Below are 24140 nucleotides of genomic sequence, written 5' to 3'. Positions count from 1 at the left end.
GACTGTGCGGGAATTTGCGACACTGTTTTTTAACCTGCCTAAGAATGAAACCTTGTGATAGATGCAGCAATTATTGCTTTTATCAGTTCTCTTGGCTGTTATGCAAATAAATTTCTAATCTTTCTATGTACGGTACAGGCTATTCTGTATCGTTACGTTGAGGGGATTGGTTCTGTCCATTTTAATACGTAAGTATACGTATAAAATTAATTAAATTACTGTAACACCAGACTACAAACAATGATGTGTGTATATATTAAATAATTACTGAAGTCAATATTAATAGTCTGTTTCAAAGAAAAATAATTTCGAAATTGTCTATTGTTTTCTAAAAAGGAAAAATTTATTAAAAATTAAGAAGAAATTCTTTATCTAATTCACATCTTTCTCCTATTCTTCCAATAACGCATCCTGAAAGACAGTGACCAGTTACCGAATCACATTTCATTCCATTGCAATAGTTACATTGATTTACACAACCATCGCCGTAGTAACCATGACTACACTCTGTATGGAAAAGATAAAAAGTGTTTCAGATACAAAAATAATAAAACGTAAAAATGTTATTTGAAAGAAATAATAAAATATTAATATGCTAGCAAGGGCACCCACTTTACCATTCATGTACATACATATATATCTGTATATCTATAAAAGTGAAAGCGTCTGCCTGTGTGTGTATGTCTGTCTGTGTATATTTCCCTACACAATAACTCTGTCAATTTTTAGTCTACAGACTCAAAATTTGATATACAGGGTATGGAATTTCGGAAAATCTTTGTAATCCGTTTTCGGCCAGAAATTTGTCTGTTAAGGAGTCAAAGTTCAACGATTTGACCTTTGAGAACTCTACCAAACCCCTCCACCAATTTTGGGTATAAACAATTGAAATTTTAGATATACGTTCCTTGGACAGGGATCTAACTTAATAACTTGATTTCAGCCCAAAACAATAAATGTTAAGAGATCATAATAGGGGTCAAAGTTTTTTTAAAAATTAACCTCTGCGGTCTCTACCCAAATTACTCAAACAATTTCTAGTCTAAACATTTGAAATTTTGCATGAAGGGTATTCCGAGATAGGGCAAGCTTTTCAATCGGTTTGGGTCGGAAATTTGAGCTACCAATATATAAATGTATGTATGTATGATTGCATGTCTGCCTAAAACTTTCGACAGAGGCGACGGATTTTCACAAGATCAGTATCGTTTTGAAGCTCGACCCTTCAGACGACAAATACTGAATAATTGGCTAAAAACATTGATTTCTTCACCCTCAAGTGGGCACTTTTCTACAGGGAGGGGTCGCTTTTTTCGCCGATATTTTCGAAAGTCATCCCTTCTTTTCGATTGTCAAGCCTACATCACTTCCGGTTTTGCTGTGGTCGTAACAGCAAAGACGTCAGGTTTTTTCCCCCGTTCTTTTCCTCCTTCGCGGTACAGGTTCGAGCCTTCCTTCCTACTACCACTTTTATTTTTGCTCAACACACACCTCCAAACGCCCGGGAAACGCCGGATTGAAATGCTAGTCATGTAATATAATAATTTTCCAAGTTCCAAATATTAAGTTTTCTCAGTTGGTCATTTACTACTTTTCAAAACGAATCCATTAAAATATTGTTTCATATTGCGACTAACAAGTCTGCAAAATTATGTAATTGCTGCATATTTAGTCACGTACTCTTCAGATGTTTACCTTAAAAAACTTTTCACAACAACACTTTGGACAACTTACATTGTCCATGTAACCGAAATTACCCTATATATGCTCTGGAATCCAATAAAAAGCATTCGTTGAGCTTGAACTATTTTAAAATTTAAAAAGTTTACATATAAAAAAGATTTTCATTATAAAAAACTTTATTTATAAGAAAGTTTTTTTAATCCATTACGATTGTTATATACAAACCGAATGCGTTTCAAGTAAATGATTAATCTCTCTCTCTCTCTCTCTCTCTATATATATATATAGATATATATATATATATATATATATATATATATATATATATATATATACAAGACTGATAAATTAAAAAATGTATCCATTTTAAATGTGGAAATTGATGAATCGCACAGGTAAGAAATTAATTTTGATACTATGAAAAGGTTAGTAATTGCAATTAATAATAGGAAATTGGATGAAAAAATTTTTGTAACATGTCTTCTTCCTAAGATTAAGGGTGGTGGTGTTTGATCAACACTGTTGGGGAGCCATGAAGTAATATACTGTTTTGTTTTTAAATCCCCGAAACAGTGTTTCATGGTAAACAACTGATGATCCCTTGAAAAATAAAAAAATTGGTATTATAGTAAATTCGAAAGAGTTGATGCAGTGATTGTAGGTGATTAAATGACTTACTGACTAAGTGTTTTTTTTTTTTAACGAATGATAAAAAGTAATTTTTTGTGTAGTTTCAAATGTTAAAAAACTTCAAAGACTATATATATATATATATATATATATATATATATATATATATATATATATATATATATATATATGTCACCGTTTTTCGGGGGTTTTTTAAGCCTTAATTTTTTTATTCATCCAGCCTTGACAGACGTGTTTTAAATATTATCTCTAGTGCTTTTCTTTTAATGATTTGGAATTCATTCCATTTGCGCTTTTTTCCAAGGAACTCTGCCTTTTGGATGATTTTGGACCATTTGGAATTTACCCATTGGATTGAAATTTTAAATTCGACCGTTTTAGATTTTACCATTTTTGGATTTTTACCCTTCACCGGACTATCCATTCATGTGAAATCTTTTTATCATTTTTCTTTTGCCTCCTGTTCCCCTTACCTCACCCTTTGTTTAACCAAGTAAGATCTTTGACTTACTTGTAGTTTCATTAAATACTTTTATATGCAAAATCCGATCCTGCATTTTGCTAATTCCTACCCTCTGATGAGAAGGAGAGTATTTCTTCGAAACTCCGCGGATTAAGGACTATCCACTTATCTTGTGCTTCCTTTTTTAAAATTAAATATGTTTTTAACTCTTTTTCAAGATGTCTTTTAACATATTTTATTAATCATTTGTTCATTTATATATATATATATATATATATATATATATATATATATATATATATATATATATATAGTTAATACTGATGTGAAAAGTTCAAAAAGAAAATGATCTAGGTGCCATCAGCTAGAATCAATACAAAAATATTTAGCGCTCCAACCATGTTCGCGACTGTTTGAGCTGACCTGACAGATCGATAAGAAATTAAACCATTTTTAGCTATGATTGTTTTTTACATGGTGGTCACCACTTATCAAGGCCCAGAAGCCACTCGCGTATACAGTAATCAATGGGATACTATTGTAGTAATCGTTAGTATTGGGGATTCGATAAAGTGTCTTATTTGTTTATGTTGGTCTTTAAGACATCCAAGGTTAGTCAGGTGGGAAACAGGAAAACGACAGAGAGTTCCACAGGCGTGCACTTCTAAGAAAGAAGCTTTGTTTATAGAATCTACGAGATGGTCGTGTCATCAGCATAGATGTCAATGAATGGTTTAAGTATGTGTTTTGGGAGATCATTGATCAAGATCAGGAAGAGAGTTGGGCCCAGGATAGACTCCTGAGGGACTCCAGCATTAATACTGTGAGCCTCTGATTTCTGCCCATCAACCACTACTCTCATGAGCCTATCAGAGAGAAATTATTTAATAATTGAGAAAACATTTCCAGTTATACCATAGCTTGAAATCTTGTGAAGTAGGCCCTTATGCCATGCCTTATCTGGGGTCTTTTATATGTCAGAAGCAATTGCCCTAGAAAGGAAGCCTTGACAAAGGCTTCCTTTCTAGGGCAATTGTTTCTGACATATATCACTAATCTTATGAGATATAACCGTTAGTACATCTGCTGTAGATCTAGCAGAACGGAAACTATATTGCATGTCACTAAGATGGTTATTTCTGCTGAGGTGGTTGACTACTTTTTTTTTTACATCGGGGATCACCACATCAAGGCCCGGAAGCCACTCGGGGATAAGAATTATTGTGTGTACAATAATCAATGGGATAATATCGTAGTAATAGTTGGTATTGGAGATTTGATAAAGTGTCTCACTTAAGGGGGCAATTAATCAGGAATTTGTTTATTTTGGACTTGAAGATATCCAAGTTGTAGTCAAGTGGGAAACAAGTAACGGAAGAGAATTCCACGGGCGTGCACTTCTCAGAAAGAAGCTTTGTTCATGTAATCTACGTTTTGATTTAGGCACAGATAAAGACTGGGGGAAATTACTGATAGTGGTTTTAGCTAGATGAGTGTTTATCGTGAGAGATTGGCAAGGGGGACCAGAGATTGGAGCTCGGACGAGCACTTGCCATGGAAATAACGATAAAACAAAGACAGGCTCGCAACGTCTCTTCTGTGGGAGAGAGGTTGCAGGGAAGAGAAAAGGACATCCCCCACTAAGCCATGAAGTCTATTTTGTACTTAGTCAAGGCAGGATCCCAGATGTGGCAACAGTACTCCATCTTTGGACGTACTTGGCTTTTATATAGATAGAGAATTGCATCAGTAGTGAGATATCTTCTGGAGCAGTAGAAGGATCTCACCATTTTCCAAGCGGCCCAGGCAACAGATTTGGTATAGGTGTTCCATTTCAGATCAGGAGTAAAGGTCAATCCCAGAAGCTTGTCAAAACATGAAGCCTCCCCAAGATCAAAGTCATCCATTTCAACTGATGCTAGATGGGGATCAGAGCGTTGATGATTTAAAGATAAAAGCTTGGTTTTAGATGCATTAAAAGTAACCAACTACCTCTTCCCACACTGTACCACACGCTCAAAATCAGAGGAGAGAGAATCAGAGAGAGCTTTGTCATTTACGGCCTTTGATGTGTTGCCAAAGATGGTCGTGTCATCAGCATAGATGTCAACGAATGATTTAAGTATGTGTTTTGGGGAGATCATTGGTATAGATCAGGAAGAGAGTTGGGCCCAGGATGAACTCCAGCATTAATACTGTGATCCTCTGATTTCTGTCCATCAACCACTACTCTTATGAGCCTATCAGAGAGAAATGATTTAATGATTGAGAAAACATTTCCAGTTATACCGTAGCTGGAAATCTTGTGAAGTGGGCCTTATGCCACGCCTTATCGGAGGCCTTTGATATGCCAAGAGCAATTGCCCTAGAAAGGAAGCCTTTGTCAAGAGATTCACTAATCCTATTAGATATAACTGTTAGCACATCAGCTGTAGATCTAGCAGAACGGAAACCATATTGCATGTCACTAAGGAGGTTATTTCTGCTGAAGTGGTTGACTACTTCTTTATTTAATATGGATTCCAGTAACTTACTCATGATACACAAGACTTATTGGTCTGTACTGAGAGGGAAATGACTTATCACCTGAGTTCTTAAATACAGGGCATACTGACGAGGTTTTCCAGGGAGTCGGAAAGCACTTCTCCTTAAGGCAACGCTTAAACAGTTTTGTAAGCATGGGGGCAAGTTCTGGTCGAAGCTTTTTCAACGCTATAATTGGAATGCCGTTTGGGCCAGTTGTTTTACTGGAATCAAGGTTCTTGATTAGCTTGGCGACCTCATGCACAGATATTTGTATGTTGAATAGTGTGTTGTCTGTTGTAGGAGGAAATACAGGGAGTTGATGACCTTCATCACAGAGGATAGAGTTAGCTGCAAAGTTCTTGGCAAATAGTTTGGCCTTGTCTGATGCTGATGAGATAACCTCACGTCAATTGATGATGGTTCGGATAGAATGCACGCTTCTGTTCAGGATCCAGTTTGCTATTTGCCAGAACTGGTGGGAACCAAGCCGCTGCTCAGCCACTTTGGATTTAACGGACTGAGCATATATCTCTCTTGAATTTTTTATTACTCTTTTACAGTGGTTGCTGGCAGTCCTAAAGGCAGCATTAGTCTCAGTACATCTATTACGTTGGTAGCTATGTAAAAAGTGATTTCTGTGCGCAATGGCAGCAGCACATTCTGGAGAGAACCATGGCTGGCTGTTAGGTTTTTGTTGGAATTTTTCTGATGGTATGAATCGGTCTATGCCTACAATTAACCATTCGGTCAGGTCTGATACTTTTTGAACGTGAAATGCAGAGGTAGATCAGATATGAATGTACGGAAGCTATCCCAGTCAGCCATGGAGTATCGATATACAGTACGGTGGAAAGGTACATCTGAAGACTTATTGTATTTCATTTTTATCTTAACTGAGACGACGGAGTGGTCGAAGGATGCCAGGGGAGATAGAACGGAACATGAACATAGCTATTTAATATGGATTCCAGCAGCTTAATCATGACACACAGGAGACTTATTGGTCTGCAATGAGAGGGAGATGACTTATCACCTGAATTCTTAAATACAGGGAAGAATGATGAGGTTTTCCAGGGTGTTGGAAAGGCGCCAATTAATAGAAATGTCGGCAAGTTGAAATGAACATTATGAATTATAACTTGCTGCTGTCATTCATCTATAGAACAAACGTTTTACTCGTTATAAATCATCCTTTGTGTACGATTACTATTTTCTGTTCATTGTAGTTTAAAAGTTTATCGGTTAAATATTTAAACACAGACACACATACATGCATGTAATGTTTTATTTATATAGATTTAATTACATAGACATATCATACTTTTACATTTCACCTCGGACAATTGTCTATAGACAAATATGTGAGGAGTTAAGCAACGATATAACCGTTTACGTTGCATTTAAACTTATGTATGTTAATACAGTTAAGGAATCCAGAAAGAGGGAGGGAATTCCAAAGTCTTGCAATCCGAGGGAAGAAACCATTAGAGTACAGGGCTTTACGGACTCTATGGGGCCTTACTCGTGTTAGAGTGGGATTTTGCTGCTTGACAAATTAGCCATGAATATGTATTTCATGGGGCACAAGTGCTATGAGTTCATCAGAGCATATTCAATTAAAATACTTGTAAAACAGGTACAGGAGTGCAACATTGCGGCGATGGGACAGATGTTGAAACTTGGACGATAGTGTGGTGCCTACTAAATTTGATACTCCTCTTGTGATCTTGTCTAAGATGTAAATATTAGTGGTTGGTGCACTAACTCGGATGTGACAACAATACTCCTTGCGTGGGAGAATATTGGCTTTATGATACTATTAGGTGTGAATAATAAGTGGAAGGAGACCATCTATTTTGCAGCAGTCTTGGAAATATCCTCAATGTATTTGTTCGAATGTATGTTGCTTGTGAATGTTACACCGAGAAGTTTGAACGAAAAACTTTCAGGTAGTATGTAATTATTCATGGCAATCAGCGGTTGAGAAGTTTATTTTTTTTAATTGTAAATGGAAAGCAGTTTAGTCTTAGCATCATTAAATGTTCATTTAGTACTCAATTCCACTACAGGTTTTCTTTGTTTTCTGCCATTTACTTGGCTGTGTACATTCGTTTTTCCCTCATGTCTATTACAGAGTGTGGTGCAATCAGCAAATAGACCCATTTTAATTGCACTTGCATTAGATCATTTATAAATATCAAGAATAATAAAGGTCTAAGATTTGATCCCGAAAGAAACTCCGCTGCAATAATCTGTTATTTAGACGTACGGCGATCAAGAGTCCCTGAAATTTTTCTTTTTTGTCTAAGAAAAATCCGATTATTTATATCACTTACATGATTAAAAAACAAAAGTAATAAACTTTTTTACTTACGTTCTTTACAATATTGTCCTCTCCATCCTGTAACGCAACCGGTCTTGCAAATACCAGAAACTTTGTCACATTGTGACATATGTTTGCAATGTCCACACCTGTATTGACAGTCAGGACCATAGAATCCATCTTGACAAACCTTTTCTATATGGATATAATAAAATAAGAAAGAATTAAAAGATGATCTATATCTAACATCAGTTATGTCTTAGAGAAAATTTATCGATAACAATGTGTCTACGTAACATTAATCAAAATACAGTTTTATAAAAGAAGCCACCACTTATCAAGGCCCGAATGCTACTCGAGGATAAGGTTAATTATTGTACAGTGGTCATTGAGACTACAGCGTAGTCATCGTTAATGGTGGAAAATGGGTAGAATTTGATTATTTAAGGGGACGGTACAACAAAAACTTGTTTACATTGAACTTGAAAACGACCATATTTTAATCAGCTGAAAACAAGATTTCACGGGCGGAAAATTCTAGGAAAGAAATTTCGCTAATGGAATTTGCGTTTAGATTTCGGCACAGATAAAGAGTGTAGGAAATTTTGGAGAAAATTAATCGAAATACGTTCATTCAAATAATTCTTTTTATTGGATATTAATAGATGTTTGTTGACTAAAATTTTCAAACTGACACAATTATCATCACTTTAGTCCTATAATCAATAATGCCTATGTTTTACAAACATTGCTTTTGTATATGTCCTTCGAAAAATATCCTTAATAATCACTATTGTCAGTATTGTGTCGTCCTTTCATAAGATTGTGTAATAAAAGCGCCTTAATAATACTATGACGTATTGTTGTTGTGACAAACGTTAGAATTCCTTAATTTTTCGTTGCTATTGTTGTTAGTGACAAAGGTTAGAGTTCCTTAATTTTTCTCGTCGCCAGGATTTTGGTGACAAAGTTTGGAGCGCTTATATTTTCCTCGTCGCCAGTGCTATGGTGACAAAAATTTGGGTTTTTAATTTTCCTCGTCGCCAGTGTTGTGGTGACAAAGATTTCTTCGTTTATCTCGTCGCTAGTTATTTTGTCACAAATGTAAGAGTTCCTTAATTTTCCTCGTCGCCAGGGTAGTGGTGACAAAAGTTCCTTAATTCTCCTTATCGTCCGTGTTTTGGTGAGAAAGGTTAGAGTTCATTAATTTTCATAGTCGCAGTCTTGTTAGTAATCACGTTATAGGCGGGAATAACGTACGAGATCTGTGAAAAACGTGAGGAATGTTCGACATCACGTGAGAGATGTAGAGCACGAAACGAAATAACGTTCCAGATCACGTGAGGGGCGTGGAGAACGTTTAAGATCACGCGGGTGACAGCATGGCCGTAATAATGTGGAAATGAATGTTGTTATTACAAAGAAAAGTGAGTTGAAGTTTTTTTTTTTCTATTCTTGTTCTATTTTTTTTTTTTTTTTTTTTTGCTATTATTTGCTGAGATTACAACATGTTGGTTTACACTAGTTCCTTAATTTTCCTCGTCGTCATTGTCATGATCCGGAAGAAAGATACAACTCACTAATTAACAGAAAGAAAATATATTGAACAGAAAGCCAAATAAAACAAATAAAGAGTGTTGTTGAACGTAAGTTTAACTGCTAAATAAGCATGACTGGTGCATGTTCGTGTGCTAACACTGAAAGAAATATTCTCCTGGTCTTGATAATAAGTGGAAGAATTCTTTATCATCCGTAGGGTGGACACACAACGAGAGAAATTTAAAAATAATTTATATTTAACATTAGTTATATCTAAGCGAAAATCAATCGGTATCCATGTATCTACATAGTACTCATCAAATAATTTGCTTAGAAAGTTTTCTTGATAAGCATTATAGTTTAATGAAAGGTTTCTAGGCTTAAGTTTTCAAACTATTATCACCCACTTTTAGTATTGTCTCCAAACCAACAATGTCTTTTTTTTTTAATCCTAGGTTTTACTTATTTCCTCATTATATTAAGATAATAATAAATATTCGCATGATACGAGTTTCCAGACTTTTTTCATATGGGCACTTTTATTGGCAGTACACACATTAACTTCTGGAAGGTACCATGGAAGTCTTCTTGTGTTAGTGTGCCAATGGCCCTCGTCACAGCCGTTTTCATCTCCTTAATTGTCTCATAACGATAGCCTCTAATGTTTTTCTTGAGTTAACCAAAAGTCACATGAAGAATGGTCTATATCATAGGGAGGGTGAGAAACTGTCTTGATGCCAATCTTAGTCAAATAGTCTGTGAGCTTCTCTGAGCACCTTTGGAACAAATTTCGCACAAATCTTCCGCATCTTAGGTTACTCGTGAATTATTGTGTGTACAGTTCCCACACTGACATCAAATTGTACACTTATTGTCTCTATACACAAACTACAATCTATGCCATGAAACTCCTTATTTGGCTAAACAACTCTAGTGTCCTTACTTCCTTTCTCCTCCCACACCTCTCATCATCCTTCACAGACTGTCTGCCTTTATTGAATCTCTTATGCCATTCAATAACTGATACTAGATTCATGCAAGGTGGTCCGAAAACAGTCTGAAACATTCCATACATTTCTGTGGCATTTTCCAAGTTTAAAACAGAATTTAATGGTATATCGATCTTCTAAAGTGTCCTCACGTCAAGATTGCATTTTTGAAATTCATCAGCTGTGACAATCAGGCTTTAGTAGGGTGTATTCTAATTCCTGCTGTAGCTGTTCATTTGAACCTGAAATCATAAAAATGGTTCAGTCATCTCATAAAATATATAGCAATAACATACTGAATTTTCAAGAGTCTACGACAGTTTTAGAAACCTGCAGATCACGCGAATGATAAGCATGTCATTCTAATAAAATGCTTACAGAGATATTTTCGAAATATTTATGGTGAATCAAAAATAAAAATCTACAAAGGAAAATTAAAAACAAAAAAAAGCAAAGACTCTTACTGATTTCACATCTTAATCCTGTCCTTCCAGGTGGACATGGCAATAAACAATAACCATTAACTGGATTACATTTCAGTTCTGGGCAAAAGTTACACTTTTCCCTGCAATTCTGTCCATAATTACCACCACTACATTCTGGAAAAGATATTTCTTTTCAATTAATACTTGCATCAACAACATTAATAACGATTTCTATAATAATAGTTCGAATACGATGAAATAATTAATTAGCTGACATTTTTTACGAACAAAATTCTTTTGAATGACCATAATTAACGAAGAATGAAATTTTCTATAAATTTCTAGCAATGTTCATAGTTGGTAAGCAATGATCGCAAAAACCTTCGATATTTGATCAAAAATACCAGATGAAAATTTATTAATACTTCAATATGATTATTGTTATTTTATACCTAAACATGCGTCTAAAAGTGTGAAAAAGTTATGAAAGAACAGTCGACAATTTAATATCTACATCAAATAGTAAGTGTGTGGAATATTACTAATCTGTTTCAATGAAAAATAATGTTGAAATTGTATATTGTTTTCTAAAGAGGAAAAATGACTTATAAATTGAGAAGAAATTCTTTACCTAATTCACATCTATCTCCTATTCTTCCAATAACGCATCCTGAAATACAGTGACCAGTTACCGAATCACATTTCATTTCATTGCAATATTTACATTGATTTGCACAACGCTCGCCGTAGTAACCATGACTGCACTCTGTATGGAAAAGAGCAAAAAGTGTTTCAGATAGAAAAACAAGTAAAAAAATTATTTAAAGGAAATAATGTTTAACAATATATCAATATATTTAAATACATTTCGATATTGCCTATTATATTTATACTTATCTTTTTGATATTATCGAATTTATAAAACTTTTTGATATTTAATTTATAAAACTTTTTGATATTATCGAATTTATAAAACTTTTTGATATTATCGAATTTATAAAACTTTTTGATATTATCGAATTTATAAAACTTTTTGATATTTAATTTATACAACATTTTGATATTATCGTATTTATAAAACTTTTTGATATTATCGAATTTATAAATCTTTTTGATATTATCGAATTTATAAAACATTTTGATATTATCGAATTTATAAAACTGTTTGATATTATCGAATTTATAAAACTTCTTGATATTATCGAATTTATAAATCATTTTGATATTATCGAATTTATAAAACTGTTTGATATTATCGAATTTATAAAACTTTTTGATATTATCGAATTTATAAATCATTTTGATATTATCGAATTTATAAATCTTTTTGATATTATCGAATTTATAAATCTTTTTGATATTATCGAATTCATAAATCTTTTTAATATTTAATTTATAAAACTTTTTGATATTATCGAATTTGTAAATCTTTTTGATATTATCGAATTTATAAATCATTTTGATATTATCGAAATTATAAATCTTTTTGATATTATCGAATTTATAAAACTGTTTGATATTATCGAATTTATAAAACTGTTTGATATTATCGAATTTATAAAACTTTTTGATATTATCGAATTTATAAAACTTTTTGATATTATCGAATTTATAAAACTGTTTGATATCATCGAATTTATAAAACTTTTTGATATTATGGAATTTATAAATCTTTTTGATATTTAATTCATAAAACTTTTTGATTTATGTAATTTATAAAACTGTTTGATATTATCGAATTTATAAAACTTTTTTATATTATCGAATTTATAAATCGTTTTGATATTTAATTTATAAACCTTTTTGATATGATCGAATTTATAAATCTTTATGATATTATCGAATTTATAAAACTTTTTGATATTATCGAATTTATAAAACTTTTTGATATTATCGAATTTATAAATCATTTTGATATCGAATTTATAAATCTTTTTGATATTATCGAATTTATAAATCATTTTGATATTATCGAATTTATAAATCATTTTGATATTTAATTTATAAAACTTTTTTATATTATCGAATTTATAAATCATTTTGATATTATCGAATTTATAAAACTTTTTGATATTATCGAATTTATAAATCATTTTGATATTATCGAATTTATAAATGATTTTGATATTATCGAATTCATAAATCATTTTGATATTATCGAATTTATAAATCTTTTTGATATTTAATTTATAAAACATTTTGATATTATCGTATTTATAAAACTTTTTGATATTATCGAATTTATAAATCATTTTGATATTATCGAATTTATAAAACTTTTTGATATTTAATTTATAAAACTTTTTGATATTATCGAATTTATAAATCATTTTGATATTATCGAATTTATAAAACTTTTTGATATTATCGAATTTATAAATCATTTTTATATTATCGAATTTATAAAACTTTTTGATCTTATCGATTTTATAAAACTTTTTGATATTATCGAATTTATAAAACTTTTTGATATTATCGAATTTATAAAACTTTTTGATATTATCGAATTTATAAATCATTTTGATATTATCGATTTTATAAAACTTTTTGATATTATCGAATTTATAAATCTTTTAAATATTATCGAATTTATGAAACGTTTTGATATTATCGAATTTATAAAACTTACTAGGTCTGTCTATTTGTCTGTCGATTTCAAACTCTATCTCCTCCGAAATTAAAAATAGTAGAGCGGCGCCAGGGGACTCAAATCATTGTTTTTTTTTACGGAATATTCCTTTATTGGTCTTTAGCCGGTTAAAATAGTTTTTGAGGGGTCAAAAATGGGTAAATATTTTAAAGATTGTTTTGCATTTTGTACATTCATCGCAGTTATATTTTTAATCAGTCCATATGCGTTTCACGTTGGCACAGTGGTAACGTCACCAGCTTTGAATGCTACAGTTTTGCTTTCGGTTTTCAGTCTAGCTGATGGCATCCAAATACTTTTTTTTTATTTTGGAAATCACGACTCTATAATAATATGAACGAAATCTGGACAAATAAAAATATCATATTTAAGCATATTTTTCGACCGGGCAAAGCCCCCCACCCCCGCGTTAGTCAAGTATATAAAAGTGTGCATAATTTTAACAACCATGAAAAAGCACGATGCAAAAAATTTACTCTTAACCTCAATTGGAGGAGAGGATATATCTCGTGTTGAAACTGCGCGCGCGCACACACACACACACACACACACACACACATACACACACACACACACACGCACACTAAGGGCGGTTTGCAGGCTAATCGCATCGACTGTCAAACAAAATTAACGTTGCTGAAGGTGAAGATGACAAGTAGTTTTCCTCACAGCTGGCGGGGTTAAAGTACCTGCGAGAGAATAGGTCGATATAAACAAGCTAGCCGAAAGAAAAGGAGTCAGTCAGAAAAAGTGATAGCAGTCACGAGTCGTCGATGAATCCGCTACCTCTTGCTTTCTCCCTCCTGACTAACGACTAAAGTTTCTAACACGAAGCAAGAAATACAATAATAATTTTATATTTTTCTAACAAACGATTTTTGTGTTGCGGGTTGCTTTTTACTTGGTTGACGAGAAACTTCTATTTGTTCAACCCAGCTACATCACAAGCGAACTCAATTCTATTTTATTCCAATTGAGAAAAAGATATTTAGATTCTTCGCACTACTGTGCTCTTTTTTTTTTTTTTTTTTTTTTTTTTTTTGTCAGCCACAACTGTCATAAGTAATCCGCAATTATATTTTATGGGTAGCTCTCAATGCGGACAACACTCAAGATACAATTGAAAATTGCTTAAGATTTCTACATAGTACCGATTGACGGGACGAGAGCATCCAATTTAAATAAAGTGATCCGTTCGAAATTTCATGCAAATTCCCGAGTTCGACAGAAAGATTTTTAAGTTCGACAAGATACACTTAAAGAAGGTCGGAGGTTACCTCGACTGAAACGTTATCGAAAATAATATTCTCCACGAGAACAGTAGTCAGAAGCATCCAAATACAAATAAACCAACCATTTAAAAACTATTGATTAAAACGAGCCTTTTTCAAGCGATTTCTTTTTTCTTTTTTTTCTTTTTTTTTCGTTTTGGTTATCTTTTTTTTCTTCTTTGTGGATATTTTGTCGAGGTGTTAACTGGACACGTTTTATTATCTTCAAGTGTAATATCATAAACAGAAAGAAATCGCTTGAGAAGGGCTCGTTCGAACCGAAAGCTCTCTAAATATCTTTAAATGTTTATTTTAAAGAAACAAAATAAATATTCACTTACATCGGTAAGTGAATATTTATTTTGTTTCTTTAAAAAAAAATGCCATCCTATTTCTTATATATAAATATACTTATCTGTCTGTCCGCTCCACTTTTATTCGGAAACAACTTGGACGATCTGACAGAAAATTTACTTGGATTTTTTTGGAGTTTTACGATAACCCTAACCCTAACCCTAACTTGTACTTACAATAACCCTTATCCCTGGGTGGCTTCCGAGCTTTGATAAGTGGTGATCACTGTGTAAAAAAAAGAGTTAGGAATTAACAGTGATTTATTACCACACTACCACATTTTCTCTTGAAATTCTCTCAAAAACTATTGGTACGATCTGGTTTAAATTTTGTATGGATCTTTTTTATTATAAAGTGCAGCGAACTATGTATTATGGTATTTATTTAACGCACAGTTATGGGTTAATAGAGAGTAGTATATAATACAAAAAAGCCTAAATTTACCTATTAAACCATCAATTTAGCATCAAGTACTTATTTTTTTGTAAATGGGTTTTGACTATTCCCCGTTTTTTAACGGAAAAAGACTAGTTTATTTATATAACTTACAAGATCAAAGGAAAAGTAATAAACCTATTTACTTACGTTGTTTGCAATATCGTCCTCTCCATCCAGCAGCACAACCGGTTGGGCAAACACCGGTGACTTTGTCACATGGTACGTTACCTCTGCAATGTCCACACTTATATTGACAGTCGGGACCGTAAAAGCCGTTTTGACAAATAGTTTCTGTATGGATATAATAAAAAAAAAAATTAGCTACAATTTGTTTCGGTCTCGTAAGGGCTCGGAAGAATGACAAAACTCGGTAATTTGTGGAAACAAAATATATTAACAGAAAAATAAAATGCAACAAATAAACAGTGTGCAAAGTCTACAGTTTTTACAATGGACTTACCATTTATTAAGGCCCGAATTCCACTCGAGGATAAGAGTTAAATGAGTGTACAGTGGCCACTGGGACAATAGTGTAGTACTTGTTAATGGTTGAAATTGGTATCATTTGATTATTTAAGGGGACAGCTCAACAAGAACTTAATTACATTGGACTTGAAAACGACCATGCTGTAATCAGCTAGAAAGCAGACTAGTGGAACAGTGTTCCACAACCGGACAGTTTTAGGAATAAAGGTTTGTTCGTGAAATTTGTGTTTAGATTCAGGCACAGATAAAAGTAGGTGGAATTCTTGATAATGGTTGTAGTTAGACGAGTGTTTTTTCTGTGAAGATTTAGCAAGAAGGATCATAAATTGTAGCACAGAGGAGCAATTACTACAAAAATAAAGACGCATGATGTGTATATTTCCTGTATAAGTGGAAGAGTTCATTATTATTCATAGGGTGGACACGTAACAACAGAATTAAACGGAAATCTTCCATTTCCGTTTGACGAAAACCGGTTTTCTTTTTTTTATTGCAGACCATCTACTAGTAATCAGTTGTGTACAAATCCCAAAAGCGATAAGAGCCTTCTATCATGTCTGAAAGTGACACAATATTTAATGAGCGAGATCGGAGATGCGCCGCTGTACAACTCATGCTCTCGACTGATCCAAGTTATTACAACAAGACCATTGTCAGCACCCACAAAATGCATCGCTGGATTGCCACGAATAACAGGAACGTGACCAGGGTAACGAAAACAAAGTTTGCGGCCACGTTTATGGTCTTTTGTGTGGTATCAAGTGAGGGCCATATCATGCCACATCTTCGAAGTCGGCTTGAAAGTCAACACCAAAGTGTATCTGGATGTGCTGAAGAGTGCGATGATCCCCTGGTGTAATCAGGTAACCACTGGCAGGCCTTAAGTGTGGAAGCAAGACTAGGAGCCGGCCCACAAGTCCAAAAAGACCCAAGCTTGGCTTTAGAAGGATTGCTACGAATTTGTACCCATCTTTCACTGGCACCCCTCTTCCTCCGACCTGGAACCGCTGGACTACTTCGTTTGGTCATAGGTCAAGAACATCACCAACATGACCTCCCACAACATCAAAACCAACCTGATCGCCACCATCCGCCGAGTATTTACCGAACTCATGCCGGCGCTTGTGAAAAAGGCATGCTCCTAATACCGGACCCGCATCGAAGCGGTGATTGAGGTTGAAGGCGGCTACATTGAATAGATGTCAGCTCTACTACATAATCAAGTTACCTGAACTGATTTTTTTCAATAAAAGTTTTAAAATAAAGCTGTAGTGTTGTTTTCTTTAGGGCGACATTTTTATCGTTCCACCCCCGATATATACGATATGTGTAAAAGAAATTCAGTCGATATGCATGTGTCTACATAACATTCGTCAAAATACATTCGCTTTCAAGGTTTTCTCAGTAAGCATTATATTTTAATCAATCAAATTTTCTCTCGTTCTAATACAAATTGATACCTTGCTTAAAAGTAAGCATATAAATATATAAGGCAAAATTGGACAATTATGTTTTAAATTAGCAGTCATCAAAATGCATTTGTTTTGAAGATTTCCTCTTAAACATTATAATTTAATTGAATGCTTGTTGGTCAAAGGTTTTAAGCTAACGTTTCTATTATTTTAATACTTATTTTAATCCTTTCTTACAAGTAAATGAACAGTATATATGGCAATATTTTGCAAGTGTCACCGAAGCTTTCTAATCAATTGCAAGTCGTCAAACAAAACAAAAATATATCTAATCTTAAAGTCAGAGTTGTGTTTTCCGTTATATAAGCGTTATTTAAATTTTAAAATAAAAATACGTTTATAACCCAAATTACAACGCAATATTATGAAAATAAACAAATATGTGTTAAAAATATATATTGCTGCGATAGACGTCAGTCTCAGAATTTTTTTTTTTTCTCGTGATGGTCAATTGGAAAAAAGTTATTACGGAGTCCGCGTGTTGTTCGTCTGCGGTGCTATTTTCAAATGCTAGAAGAATACGTCTGACGCACGTGATATGAAAGTGGGAGTTATGTTTCCGTGATATAAGCGTTGTTTAAATATTAAAATAAAATACGTATGAAATACGTTTATAAGCCAAGTTACAACCCAGTATTGAGAAATATTTATTTGTTTAAAATTAATATTTCTAGGATGGCGTCTATCGCCGAAATATTAATTTAAAACAAACTAATATTTGTTTATTTTCATAATATTGCGTTGTAATTTGGCTTATAAACGTATTTCATACGTATTTTATTTTAACATCCATCATTATTTCGGTTCACTAACTTTTGATTAGCATATCATTTCCACTACTCTACTGCACTAAATATATACAACATCATGGAACGCAGTCAGATTAACTTGATTGGAAATTTAACAATGTCTATTATTTTAGTATCTTTGGTTAAATCGCAGAAAATGATGCTCAAGAAAATAAAACTGTATCACTAAACGATTTAAATCTATTTGAGCCGTTCTGTTATTAAAATGAATGGTTCAAATCTCAGTAAGAACCTTTCTTCAAAAACACTTGAAAATTTTCTAATATGTCGCTTTCTTTCAGCCATTCAAAATTCAGCTCCCCGTTCACTTTCAATCTTATTTTGAAAGATAGTCGATCTTTTTAAATGTAAATTGTTTCACTTATAAGTCTCACTTATAAGAATATAAAATTATAAACACAATCTTTTTCGTTGGAAAATGGAAACCTGACGCGGAAAACATCACAAAAAACAATCGACTAGCTACAAACAGTACATACGATTTCCCACCCTCTCTGTGTCTTAATCTAAACGCAGATTCCATGAACAGAGATTCTTCCTCAGAATTGTTTTCATGTGGAATACTCTTCCGTTGGCCTGCTCCCCGGTTAAATAAAACATAGTAGCCTTCAAATCCAATGTAAACAAATTCTTGTTGGGTCGTCGCTATAAATAATCAAATTCTACACAATTTACACCATTAACGATTACTAAACTACCACCTTACATTCATTAACCCTTATCCTTGAGTAGCCTTTTGGACTTTATGAGTGGTAACTCCCAAATAAAAAAAACTATACGCTTAGAAGCTGGTAAGTGTTCATTTGTGTCTCTATTGTTAGAAAAACAGTTTATTAAAAAGAAAAACCTGTAAGTAAAACTAGTTTTCCATAATTTGTTATTTTACGAGTTTAATTGTATTAATTATTTAACATATTAATTGTATTAATTATTTAACATATTAATTGTATTAATTATTTAACATATTAATTGTATTAATTATTAATATGTACAACAATAAAAGTGAATGGTAACATCGTTCATTTCGATGCTAATAAAATGCTTACAGAGATCATCTTCGAAATGATTTATAGTGAATATCGATTTTCAGCAAATCAATATGATTAATCTAAATCGAAAGTACTAAATGCCTTCAATAACTTTCCAGACTTTTTTCGTGCAGGCATTTTTATTGATAGTACACACGAAACTCTAGTCCCCCTTCGAAGTAATCTCCTCCGGTTGCAGTACACTTGTGCCGTTCCAACAAATTGTGGAAAATCCCATGGTAGTCCTCTTGTGTGAACATGTCAATGACCCTCATCACAGCCTCTTTGATCTCCTTGTCTCATAACGACAGCTTCCAATGTTTCCTTTGGGTTTAGGGAATAATAAAAAGTCACAAGAAGCAAGGTTTGGATTATAGGGAGGATGAGGAACTGTTTTGATACACATGTTGATCAAATAGTCTGTGACGAGGATGGAGTTGTGAACTGCATCATTGTAACAAACTTCACGCAATCTCCTACATCTTCAGTTCCTCGCTAATAACTGTGTACAGATTCCATGCTGACATCAAACTGTGCATTTATCGTCTCTAATCCATGAAATTCTTTTTTTGTCCAATGAACCCTTACTTCTCCCACACATCCTTGTCCCTTTGAATCTCTAATGCCATTCAAAAACTAATGCTAGATTTGTTACGTACTGGGTTTATTGAAGAGGACTGATGTAATATATTGTTGTTGTTATGTTCGTCTTAGAGGTTCATGTTATGTGCAGATATATCGCGTATATATCAAGAGAGAGACAGTTCTGTATATATAATAGACAGTGTACATGTTAATACAGGAGAGCCGAGCATGTAATTCAACGAGAGGAGATTTATGATATATTGACAGATAGATCGAGAGATAGTGCGTTTGACATTTCTGTGAATGGAAGTGTTTCTATAAACATTGACGCATATATTTCTTACCTATTTTTGAGATGATGATTTTCACAAGTTCTTATAATATAAATGGACAATACCTTTTCTGTTGAAAACATAACTCGAAGACGCAGATACAAAAAGATGATGATTCCGTTTATTATACCATATGATGTGAGCGGTCAATGGCTTTGCATCAAGGAATTCAAGTCTTACATGATTCTTCTTCTTACCTCCGCTTCCAAGGTTCTATCAGCTCTGTCTTCTCCCCTGACTGACTGACTCCCCTGACTGACTGACTGAGTCCTCGACTGAGTTTTTTGACTGACTATATTGAGAACGATGACGTCATTGCATGACCAACACGTGCATATTAAACACATGGCATGACATACCTCCGTGTTTAAGTATGCATTGTTACTCACATGTTTCAAACATGCGCGATTTGCACGTTTTGAAACCATTTCTGACGACCAGGAAATTTCCCATTCTCTTTGTTTTACAAAAGAATTTAACCTATTTTTACATTGCATTCTTTCTAGCCAAATTTTATTTATAAAATATTTTAAAAGAATGAACAATTTAACTGGACATTCCATTTAAAACCTATTGTTCTTTAAAACTTATCTACAGGGTTCGATTCCCGTTTTATCTTATATTATTTTCATTTAACAATTCTCTTTTTTTTTTTTGACAGCCCTTTTCATGTAACATTCCTGCCTCTCATATTTTAAAAAAAAATGTATGCATTTTTAAATTTTAGTACATTTTTTATATCTATATAGCCACTTGTCTAAGAAAAATCAGACACCATAAAATAAAACAAAAACGAAACCCTTTTTTTTTTCGCAAGTCATCCCTTTTCCAACTGACTTCATAGTTTTATTTTTAAGACTCTCTATCTGATCTCCCTGGCATATTCCTTTTGGGTGTAGGGTAGTACCTCCTATAACTTACGTCAGCTGCTTCATCCAACCACCCTTATGCCGTAAACTGAGGTCTCATTTTACCTCTTTACAAAATCGACGACTCTCGTCCAAATGTGTCCTTGATCCTTTCTTCCGTATGGTTCTTCTATTAATTACAGTTTTGTTTTTTGTTTGTTTGTTTTTTAACTACCTTATCTTTTTGGGACATTCTTAAAGCTCATTTATTTTGTGGTTGGCTTCCAAAGTTTAAGATATACCTTTCATCCACTGATTCATTCGGATTTCCTTGCTTGGGCCCTTGGAACTTGATGAAGACTTAGAAAATATCACCCTTAACTAACCCCTCTGCACTAAAATTCCTATTTGCACATTAAATTCTATCTAATGGCCCGATTTTTGTGATTTTTCTTTTTTTTCCATCAGAGCGTTCAAGATCCAGCACAGATATCCCACACTCATGCGTCTCTAAAAAAAGATACAAGATTATATCTTTCTACGTACGTACGGTATATTTTACTTTTCTCTCACTTTATTATGCTATATGTGATTAGACTTTGGACTCTCATAGCCCTTTTTTCCATAAGGAATCTCGTATCCTTCCAACGCCTGCCTTTTTAATTTATTGTGCCGAGACCTATCCTCTGCTTGAAACCATTACATGCGGCATGCTTTAAAAAGCACACAATATCGCAGGTCCCCATCTGTATTTTTCTAATTAGGGGCACCTCTAGTGCTTATCATCTACCTAGCAAGTTACTCTTCTTGCGAAAAATGTTATGGGTATCATAAAAAAAACAATTGTCAAAAAGAAAATGTCTTTCTTTCGGCTTATCACATCTGAAAACTCTCAAAATACCCGTAAACGTAATTTATCTTGTCCCTTCTCTAAAATTCTAACTGATTTCTATGTCAACTATTCTTTATCAATATCATCTTATTTTTCCTAAATCATTTCAATTCCAATGTATATAGTTAAATGATGACTTGAATTCCTTTCGCAAAAATACAATAACATTTACATATATTTAAGACAATTTACAATATTTGTTCAACATCATAAAAACATTTTCAAAAAAATACTTTAATACATTTAACTATGATTTACACAAAACTATGATCAACAGTTAAAACTTTTTTCAACAAAAAAGTTTTCTGTAACAAACAACAATTCAACAAAGTCTGTCCAAAACAATTGTCCCTTTTTTTCAAAAACAAAACAAATGAAACTCACAAAAAGCCGAAAAGTTCAACTATGAACACAAAAATGCATTTCCAAAGAGCATTTACACGCTGTTTCAAAGACTACATGCGACCTTTGAAAAATTACTGTTTGATTGACAGATTAAATTCAACAATTCGTCCAAACGATTTCATATTGACACACATTTTCTGACACTCCATACAAATTTCAAAACAATAATGGGTGACCCAATCTCTGCATTTGCGTGTATGCGTGTGTGTTTCTTTTAACAAACCAATTCATTTATCAATGAATTGCGCATGGTGACTTGTTTTTACAACTGTTTATTTTTTTTTCATTCATTACTACGGTTTTCTTTTGTGGCATATCGGCCTTTTTTTAATTTTTCTTGTATACTTTTGTTCTATTGTGTGTATGTGTGTGTTCGTTTTTTCTTTTGTTCTTTTTTTTTCTTAATTTTTTTTTCCATATCGCCTAGTTTTTATTTTCGTGGTATTTTATACTGGATCCTCAAACGTTGATTATCCGTGGTAACCGAAGATTCTTTTTTCAAACCTACCCTTGCATGAGTGGACTAGTCACGTTCGCCAAATATGCGAATATGTTACATACTGTCTTATTAAGTGTTCTTGTTAGTAAGAGGGTATTTGAGGTAGGATACAGGAGGACCGAGCATTTCTAAGAATGTGAATAGATTTTCCAGCCAAATGTTATTTATAAAATATTTTAAAAGAATGAACAATTTAACTGGACATTCCATTTAAAACCTATTGTTCTTTAAAACTTATCTACGGGGTTCGATTCCCGTTTTATCTGATAGCATTTTCATTTAACTAATTCTCTTTTTTTTTTTGCTTACATGAAAAGGGGACAGTCCTTTTAATATAACAGATTCATGGAAGACGGTCCTAAAGCACTCTGTCATTTTTCCGAGTTTAAAACAGAATTTAATTGCATATCGATCTTCTAAAGTGTCCTCACGTCCACATTGCATTTTTGAAATTCACCGGCTGTGACAATTAGGCTTTAGTAGGGTGTATTCCAATTCCTGCTGTAGCTGTTCATTTAAATGTGCAATTATAAATATTGGTCAGTCATCTCATAAGATGAATAGCAATAATGTACTAAATTTTCAAGAGCCTACGACAATATTAAATGCATGTAAAAAAAACATGGAAACTAATTGGAGTCATCGTCTATGATATAAAAATATTTTGCACAAAAAGGACGAAAATTTTTACCTATTTCACATCGATTTCCTTTTCGCCTAGGTGGACAGGGCAACAGGCAATAACCGTTTTCTGGATTACATTTTAATTCAACGCAATGTAAACATCTTTCTGAGCAGTCTTGTCCGTAACTACCGCTGTGGCACACTGGAAAAAATATATTTCATTCAAAATCAGAGTTGTTTCAACAACAACAATAAATTTTTATAAGTACATAATTTAATAAAACACTTAAATAATACTCGCCGCAATGTCATTATTATGACTTATTGAGGTGTTTCTTGCGCTTATATATATATATATATACGAGGGGTGTGCAATAAATAACGCCCCTGACCCACTTTCCATAGAAGTAGAGCAACGAAACTTGGCACAGTTATTAGTCTTTCTCTACATATGAACCACTCAGAGTTATGCATTTTTCCCATCGTTTGATGCAGCTCTGGAGACCGTTTTTGTAGAACACCCCAGGTTGGTCCTCCAACCACGACGTGACTTCAGAAATCAAGATTCCCTAAGTTGGTTACATTTTCGACACGTTTCACAGACCAGCAAGATCAACATGCCTCACTTCTAGATCTCTTTCTGACAACGGTTCCCAATGACTGTACAACAAATGCCCACAGCCCACTCGGGAATGCTGATCACGCTGTGATAATGGTAGAAATCAGCCTAAATTCTCGCCCTAAAACTGAAGACTCACTACTCAAAACAACGAGGTATTACAAAAAGACTGATTGGGAAGCCATCAGGGAGCTCATCAGAGATGCCCCATGGCAAAATATCTTTACTC

The 24140-nt window shown here is 33.4% G+C and overlaps 1 protein-coding gene across 15 annotated transcripts in view; it reads right to left on the bottom strand.

Annotated features, from left to right (window-relative positions):
• LOC145278112 (uncharacterized) overlaps positions 1 to 24140 on the bottom strand; it is a 274399-nt gene that overhangs the window by 99287 nt on the left and 150972 nt on the right. For 14 of the 15 annotated variants that reach the window (XM_080130385.1, XM_080130390.1, XM_080130398.1 and 11 more), the window contains exons 34-38: positions 23360 to 23494; positions 15460 to 15603; positions 11231 to 11365; positions 10639 to 10773; positions 7698 to 7841 (exon numbers count right to left, since the gene is read on the bottom strand). In XM_080130385.1, coding sequence (XP_079986511.1) covers positions 7698 to 7841; positions 10639 to 10773; positions 11231 to 11365; positions 15460 to 15603; positions 23360 to 23494 — 693 coding nt within the window. The remainder of the gene's footprint in view (positions 1 to 7697; positions 7842 to 10638; positions 10774 to 11230; positions 11366 to 15459; positions 15604 to 23359; positions 23495 to 24140) is intronic. The other variant, XM_080130394.1, reaches the window with a different exon arrangement.

The sequence above is a fragment of the Euprymna scolopes genome, chromosome 6 (genome assembly GCF_053919585.1).
Source record: "Euprymna scolopes isolate OS-2025 chromosome 6, ASM5391958v1, whole genome shotgun sequence".
Classification (NCBI taxonomy): Eukaryota; Metazoa; Mollusca; class Cephalopoda; order Sepiida; family Sepiolidae; genus Euprymna; species Euprymna scolopes.
This window is presented reverse-complemented; position numbering and strand designations above follow the sequence as displayed.